We start from the raw sequence: 8826 nt of genomic DNA, 5'->3' as shown, positions 1-8826 counted from the left end.
TTAAATGTAAATGGGCTAAATGCTCCAATTAAAAGACACAGACTGGCAAATTGGATAAAGAGTCAAGACCCATTGGTGGGCTATAGTCAGAAGACCCATCTCATGTGCTAAGACACACGTAGGCTTAAAATGAAGGGATGGAGGAAGATCTACCAAACAAATGGAAAGGGAAAAAAAGCAGGGGTTGCAATCCTAGTCTCTAATAAAACAGACATTAAACCAACAAAGATGAAAAGAGACAAAGAAAGTCATCACATAATGGTAAACGGATCAATTCAACAAGCAGAGCTAACTATCCTAAATATATATGCACCAAATACGGGAGCACCCAGATTCGTAAAGCAAGTTCTTAGAGACCTACAAAGAGGCTTAGACTCCCACACAATAATAATGGGAGACGTTAACACCCAACTGTTAATATTAGACAGAAAATTAACAAGGATGTCCAGGACTTGAACTCAGCTCTAGACCAAGCAGGTGTAATACAAATCTACAGAACTCTCCACCCCAAATCAACAGAATATATATTCTTCTCAGCACCATATCACACTTATTCTGAAATTGACCACATAATTGGAAGTAAAACACTCTTCACCAAATGTCAAAGAACAGAAATCACAACAAACTGTCTCTCAGACCACAGTGCAATCAAATTAGAACTCAGGATTAAGAAACTCATTCAAAACTGCACAACTACATAAAAACTGAACAACCTGAACAACCTGCTCCTGAATGACTACTGGGTAAACAACAAAACGAAGGCAGAAGTAAAGATGTTATTTGAAATCAATGAGAACAAAGACACAACATACCAGAATCTCTGGGACACATTTAAAGCAGTTTGTAGAGGGAAATTTATAGCACTGAATGCCCACAAGAGAAAGCAGGAAAGACCTAAACTCAACACCCTAACCTTAATATTAAAAGAAGTAGAGAAGCAATAGCAAACCAATTCAAAAGCTAGCAGAGGACACGAAATAACTAAGATCAGAGCAGAACTGAAGGAGACAGAGACACACAAAAAGAAAAACTTCAAAAAAGCAATGAATCCAAGAGCTGGGTTTTTTTTTAAAGGTCAACAAAATAGATAGACCGCTAGCAAGACTGCTAAGAAAGAAAAGAAGAATCAAATAGACACAATAAAAAATGATAAAGGGAATATAACCACTGATCCCACAGAAATACACACTACCATCAGAGAATATTACAAACATCTCTATGCAAATAATCTAGAAAACTTAGAAGAAATGGATACATTCCCAGACAAATACACCCACCCAAGACTAAATCAGGAAGAAGTTGATTCACTGAATACACTAATAACAGGTTCTGAAACTGAGGCAATAATTAATAGCCTACCAAACAAAAAAAGTCCAGGACCAGATGGATTCACAGCTGAATTCTACCAGAGGTAGTAAGAGGAGCTGGTACCATTCCTTCTGAAACTATTACAATAAATACAAAAAGAATGAATCCTAACTAATTTTATAAGGCCAGCATCATCCTGATAACAAAGCCTGGCAGAGATGCAACAAAAAAAGAGAATTTTAGGCCAATATCCCTGATGAACATCATTGCGAAAATCCTCAATAAAATACTGGCAAACTGAATACAGCAGCACATCAAAAAGCTTATCTGCCATGATCAAGTTGGCTTCATCCCTGGGATGCAAGGCTGGTTCAACATACGCAAATCAATAAATGTAATCCATCACATAAACAGAAGCAAGGATAAAAAACCACATGATTATCTCAATAGATGCAGAAAAGTCTTTGACAAAATTGAACACCCCTTCATGCTAAAAACTCTCAATAAACTAGGAATAGATGTAATGCATCTCAAAATAATAAGAACTATTTGAATGGGCAAAACTGGAAGCATTCCCTTTGAAAACTGGCATAAGACAAGGATGCCCTCCCTCACCACTCCTATTCTACATAGTATTGGATGTTCCAGCCAGGGCACTTAGGCAAGGGGAAGAAATAAAGGGTATTCAATTAGGAAAAGAGGAAGTCAGATTGTCCCTGTTTGCAGATGACATGATTGTCTATTTAGAAAACCCCATCATCTCAGCCCAAAATCTCCTTAAGCTGATAAGCAACTTCAGCAAAGTCTCAGGACACAAAATCAATGTGGAAAAATCACAAGCATTCCTATATACCAATAATAGACAGCCAAATCATGAGTGAACTCCCATTCACAATTGCTACCAAGATAATAAGATACCTAGGAATCCAACTTACATGGGACGTGAAGGACCTCTTCAAGGAGAACTGCAAACCACTGCTCAAGGAAATAAGTGAGGATACAAACAAATGGAAAAACATTCCATGTTCATGGATAGGAAGAATCAATATCATGAAAATGGCCATACTGCCCAAGGTAATTTATACATTCAATGCTGTCCCCAAAAAGCTACCATTGACTTTCTTCACAGAATTGGAAAAAGCTACTTTAAATTTCGTATGGAACCTAAAAAGAGCCCATATAACCAAGACAATCCTAAGCAAAAAGAACAAAGCTGGAGGCATCATGCTACCTGACTTCAAACTATACTGCAAGGCTACAGTAACCAAAACAGCATGGTTCTGGTACCAAAACAGATATCTAGACCAATGGAATGGAACAGAGGCCTCGGAAATGACACCACACATCTAAAACCATCAGATCTTTGACAAACCTGACCAAAACAAGCAATGAGGAAAGGATTCCCTATTTAATAAATGATGTTGGGAAAACTGGCTAGCCATATGCAGAAATCTGAAACTGGACGCCGTCCTTACACCTTATAAAAAAATTAACTCCAGATGGATTAAAGACTTAAATGTAAGACCTAAAACCATAAAAACACTAAAAGAAAACTGAGGCCATACCATTGAGGACATAAGTATGGGCAAAGACTTCATGACTAAAACACCAAAAGCTATGGCAACAAAAGCCAAAATAGACAAAGGGGACCTAGTTAAAGAGCTTCGGCGCAGCAAAAGAAACTATCAGAGTGAATAGGCCATCTACAGAATGGGAGAAAATTTTTGCAATCTATCCATCTGACAATGGGTTAATATCCAGAATCTAAGTGCAAATCAAAACTACAAGGAGATACCATCTCACACCAGTTAGAATGGCAATCATTAAAATGTCAGGAAACAACAGATGCTGGAAAGGAGATGGAGAAAGAGGAACACTTTTACACTGTTGGTTGGAATGTAAACTAGTTCAACCATTGCAGAAGACAGTGACAGTGTGGCCATTCCTCAAGGATCTGGAACCAGAAATACCATTTGACCTAGCAATCCCATTACTGGGTATATACCCAAAGGATTATAAATTATTCTAATATAAAAATACATGCACATGTATGTTTTTTGCAGCACTGTTCACAATACAAAGACTTGGAACCAACCCAAATGCCCATCAATAACAGACTGGATAAAGAAAATGTGGCACATATACACCATGGAATACTATGCAGCCATAAAAAAGGATGAGTTCATGTCCTTTGCAGGGACATGGATGAAGCTGGAAACCATCATTCTCAGCAAACTAACACAAAAACAGAAAACCAAACACTGCAAGTTCTTACTAATAAGTGGGAGTGGAACAGTGAGACACATGGACACAGGGAGGGGAACATCACACAACAGGGCCTGTCGGCAGCATGGGGGGCTAGGGGAGGGAGAGCATTTGAAAAAATACTTAAAGTAGATGATGGGTTGATGGGTGCAGAAAACCACCATGGCACGTTTATACCTATATAACAAACCTGCAAGTTCTGCACATGTATCTCAGAAATTAAAGTATAATAATTTAAAAAAAGAAAAAAATTTTAAAAAAGAAATTAAAAAGTGGGGGTTGGAACATGGGAGAAATAAAAGAAAAGCAATTTGAAGGACAGTATGTATACTGTCATCTCATTTGTGAAACAATTTTTAGAAGAAAAATGCATGTAAATGTATAGGAAACTTCTGGAAGGATACACAAAGCCAAGAGCTATATGGGAAAAAGGTAAAGGAACCATAAGGAAGAGTTACCTTTCAGTTTTCACGTAACTTTTTATCCCTTTTTAAAATAATGAGCATGTGTTATTTTTATAATTTAATGAATAGATGTGTTGCTTTGAAAAACACAATAATCCTGAAAGTTAAAATTCCAATTCAGAGAAAATTGATTTATGTGAAAACTATCAATCCCCCAAAAATGCCAGAAAAATGAAATGTAACTATACAACACAGACAGTGATTGAGGTTGTCATCACTCACTCTGATTTCACATATAGAATTTAAAACACCTGACCGGGCACAGTGGCTCATGCCTGTAATACCAGCACTTTGGGGGGCCAAGGAAGGAAGATCACTAGGTCGAGATCGAGACGATCCTGACCAACATGGTGAAACCCCATCTCTACTAAAAACCCAAAAATTAGCTGGGTGAGGTGGTGTGCACCTGTAGTCCCAGCTACTCGGGAGGCTGAGGCAGAAGAATCTCTTGAACCCGGGAAGAACAGGCTGCAGTGAGCCGAGATTGTGCCACTGCACTCCAGCCTGGTGACAGAGCAAGACACCATCTCAAAAAAACAAACAAACAAACAAACAAAAAAAAACACGAATTTAAAATGCCGCAGTCCTTGGTGGACTGAACAAAAGAATATTAATGCAGGAATAAAGACAAAGATGAGTATATTTGGAAGAAGGGGTTGGGGGCTCCTTGCTTCTAGTGAACAAGGGCCCTGAGTTTCTACAGCCCTTTGTATTTATTGAGTAAAGGAGGTAGGGAGAAACGGGTGGTTGTCAGTCAGCTGCTTGACTTAGTGCAGGCTTGCATGAGTGCGTTCTTTGAACAGTAGTCTCCAGATACTGCAGTAAATAACCTCAAGGAGCACAGCACCAGGGAGTGATTGCCCTCAGCAAACCTCCTGGCGGCAGGTGCAGAAGTGAGTTTGCCCACATTCTGCATTCATGATAAACAGTTTGCTGTTTGATCATATAGCCTTCAGTGGAATGCTCAGTTGGTCACAACCCTCAGGCCTCTGGCTCCCTACATTAAAACACCCATTTCACCAGATGAAAAATATTCAATAAAATTTATAAAAAAGCACTTAAAACTTGTCAGCACTTAGTAAGGAAGTGATCAATAAATACTGTTAACACTCTTACTTTCTCTGGTTGGCAGTTGTCCTAACCCCACACCAGCCGTCCCACATTGCCTAATCCTGACTTGTGTCAGTGATGCATGACTCAACAGTCAATCTAGGACAGCTATTGCAAAATGCAAGACTTAAATTCCACCCCAGGTGAATCCTCTTCTGGACCACAGGCAGCCCTTGAAAAGGATGGGAGTAGAGCCCTCAATCGTGGAGGCATTTGTTCCTCAAGACAGGCAGATGTTACCACCTCTATACAAGAACAATCCCATTGCCTATTACAACTCCCATCTCAAAGAGATACTCCCACATATGCATGTATTTCCCTGAAAGATTTCCTGTTTTTGTTTCTGGTTTTGGTTTTTTTAGATGGAGTCTCTCGTTCTGTTGCCCAGGCTAGAGTGCAGTGGCGTGATCTTGGCTCACTGCAACCTCTGCCTCCCAGGTTCAAGCAATTCTTCTGCCTCAGCCTCCTGAGTAGCTGGGATTACAGGCACGTGCCACCAGGCCCAACTAGCTATTGTATTTTTAGTAGAGACGGAGTGTCACCATATTGGTCAGACTGGTCTCGAACTCCTGACCACGCCCAGCTAAGTTTTGTAGTTTTAGTAAAGACAGGGTTTCACCATGTTGGCCAGGCTGGTCTCAAACTCCAGACCACACCTGGCTAATTTTGGTATTTTCAGTAGAGACGAGGTTTCAACATGTCGGCCAGCTGGTCTCGGACTCCTGACCTCAAGTGATGTGCTCACTACGGCCTCCTAAAGTGCTGGGATTACAGGCGTGAGCCACCATGCCCAGCCCAAGATTTCCTGTTCTTATCTCCAATAAGTCAGCTTGATGAGGAGTAGTGCTCTCCTAGTGCTATAATACAGCTATACTAGTGCTATAGTAGTACTATAGTAGAACTATACCCATACTTCTTGACTTCCTTCTATCCTTTTCTGCTCACAGGCCCCCTCCCTAATGTCTCCTGTGCTCTTTGCAAAAGAAATAGTGCTGGAGGCCAAATAGCAACCCTGCCCACAAAAGGAAGGGCCATGTGATGTTCACCAAGCTCCCAAGCCACAGTTCTCTTTTCCCAGAATCCTTTGCTCTTTGAAGTGTGGTCTTCCTCACATTCCTGCAACCCTCCACCCCTCAGTCAGCCTACCTCTGAAGAGAAGGGGAAGAGAGATCAGATGCCCCTTGCAGGCCTGTCCCTTTGAACCAAGCCCTGAGAAGCCCTGCAGCAGTCCTTCTGTGTACCCTCTCCCCAGCCCTACACACAGATGGAGAGCCCTGGGAAGGGTTTCCACAGTGCATTAGTACCAAAGAGTGCGAGAGGACAAGGAGTGTGGCGCTTCCAGCCTCTGTCAATAATTCATGAGATCAGACTGACGAGGACCAGTCAGAGTCAGTTTTCCCTGGACATGGGGAAAATTATACTTAAGCTCTCCTATCTCATCGGGATGTGCTGAGCACCAAAGCAGAGTACTGCAGCTGTAACTTCTTGGCTGAGGAAAATACTATAAATCCAGTGCAGGCCTGTTCTATTACTTGCTTGCCATATATCCTCTTTTGAATGTCAAAATCCATTTTTTTTCTTTTTCTTTTTTTTTTTTTTTTGAGACAGAGTCTCCATCTGTCGCTTAGGCTGGAGGGCAGTGGCGCAATCTCAGCTCACTGCAAGCTCCGCCTCACGGGTTCATGTCATTCTCCTGCCTCAGCCTCCCGATTAGCTGGGACTACAGGCACGTGCCACCATACCCGACTAATTTTTTGTATTTTTAGTAAAGACGGGGTTTCACCGTGTTAGCCAGATTGGGCTTGATCTCCTGACCTCGTGATCTGCCCGCCTCGGCCTCCCAAAGTGCTGGGATTACAGGGATGAACCACCATGCCCAGCTGAATGCTGATATCCTTTTTCAGCTGCACAGCTGACCTACACATACACTAAATGAATCTTAAGCAAACATGAATTATATTAAAAAGTCATCCCTAGAACTGGATTTCATAAACTAGGATTTTTCCCCCCAGTTGCAGGGGAATAAGGTTGCTAAACTGGTGATCTCACCAACAACACATCTCTAAACCTACCCATCTGCTTTCATCATCTTTTCTGAAAGAAAACACTAACACATACACAAGCACACACACACACACACACAAAAAAAGGAGCAAACGTATACTCCACAATAAAGGACTGTTAAATAAACTTAGCTTCATGAAACTCACTATAATGTTTCCTTTTCTCATGTTGCCTTACACTAGTGAAAACGTTGCCATGGACCAGCACTGCTTCTCAGTCTGGCCTTTGGAGGCCAGTGGGTTAAACCAATTCTGATGCTTACATTTGCGTCTGTTGGGGCCTTTCTACAGTGCACCATAAGCCATCCACATTTATTGATTCTCCCAGAAACCTAGGAGGGAGATCACTTCAGCCCACTTGGCAGAGGTGGAGGCTGAAGTCTTGGACACAGAATTTATAGCTGGCAAGGACTTTATTCACCATCTACTCCATACCCTCAGTAATTTACAGATGAAGAGTCTGGCCCAGGGCACCAATAATAATCACTACATGGTAGCAGTAACTACTATGTGCTTATAGCTTACAGTTCATAAAGAGATTTTGCATTCAACAAATATTTATTGAACTAGGATGGAGGCTAAGACCTGGGGACATAGTGGTTAGGCAAAACGTGAGTGCCCCCAGTTCTCAGCATTTCCACCACTGCTCCAGGGACTCTGCAGCCTCCTCTCTAGCACTTAGCCCCTGTAAAGGAGGAAGTCCCTTTGGCGAGGGATGTGAGATACTGTTTGGTCAATGACCATAGTCTGCCCTCCAGGGCCCGTGAAGATGGAGGAGACCTTGGGCAGAGTGAAGGGCAGTGCCAGGCCTGGTGCAGCTACTCCCTATCACATCTCTCCCAGGCTCCTCCAGCCTCACCTGGTGGACTCTATGAGGACCACAGGCCTCACCTCCATGGGCAGTCTCAAAACATTTGCCCTCCTGTGGGCTGTCACGTACATGTACCCAGACTTTCTTGGAGAGGAAATTCTCAAGAAGCAAAAGCAACTCAAAACCCCCACTTCCCGCAGAAGAAAAACGTGGGCAAGGAGATGTAGAAGGGCAGCGGCCAAAGTCTGCGGGTTCCTGCAGGGGCCAGGGGAGGGGCGAGCCCTACAGAAAACTTGAACAGAGAGTGCTTTGGTCACCAGCTAGCGCGGGAAGGCAAGCCCCAGTCGGGCGGAACGTAGCTGGCTGCCGGGGGCGGCGGCGGAGGGAAGCGAGCACCGCCACAGAGGACTTCCAGCGAGCCAAGGACGGGGAGGGGGCGGGGAGGGTGAGGGCAGGGAAGCGGCCCGCCCTTCGTCCTGCCCTTCGCCCTACTCTCTGTCACCTCCGGTGGAAGGAGTGGAACCCAGACTTGCTGGTCTGAGCCATGCACAAGGCGGGGCTGCTAGGCCTCTGTGACCGGGCTTGGAATTCGGTGCGGATGGCCAGCTCCGGGATGACCCGCCGGGACCCGCTCGCGAATAAGGTGGCCCTGGTAACCGCCTCCACCGACGGGTGAGTGCTCCGGCGGGAGTTTCTGAGGCCCTGGCTGCCTGGAAACAGGCACTGGCCTCTCATCCTCGGCCTCCGGTGCCCCTGTTCTCAGACCTCACAGCGGCCAAAGTCTGGCCCTGGAAAAAAGCAGCCG

General features: G+C 43.6%; 1 protein-coding gene across 1 annotated transcript; it reads right to left on the bottom strand.

The window, feature by feature from the left end:
- Positions 1–7753: 7753 nt before the first annotated feature.
- LOC105538384 lies at positions 7754–8814 on the bottom strand. Its single transcript, XM_011978225.1, has 2 exons — positions 8551–8814; positions 7754–8180 (listed from the first exon to the last, which is right to left on the bottom strand). The coding sequence occupies exons 1-2, from the start codon at positions 8754–8756 to the stop codon at positions 8066–8068; spliced, it is 321 nt and encodes a 106-aa protein (XP_011833615.1). The 5' UTR covers positions 8757–8814; the 3' UTR covers positions 7754–8065.
- Between the last annotated feature and the right edge of the window lie 12 nt (positions 8815–8826).

The sequence above is a fragment of the Mandrillus leucophaeus genome, unplaced genomic scaffold (genome assembly GCF_000951045.1).
Source record: "Mandrillus leucophaeus isolate KB7577 unplaced genomic scaffold, Mleu.le_1.0 Scaffold1909, whole genome shotgun sequence".
NCBI classification, from domain to species: Eukaryota; Metazoa; Chordata; class Mammalia; order Primates; family Cercopithecidae; genus Mandrillus; species Mandrillus leucophaeus.
This window is presented reverse-complemented; position numbering and strand designations above follow the sequence as displayed.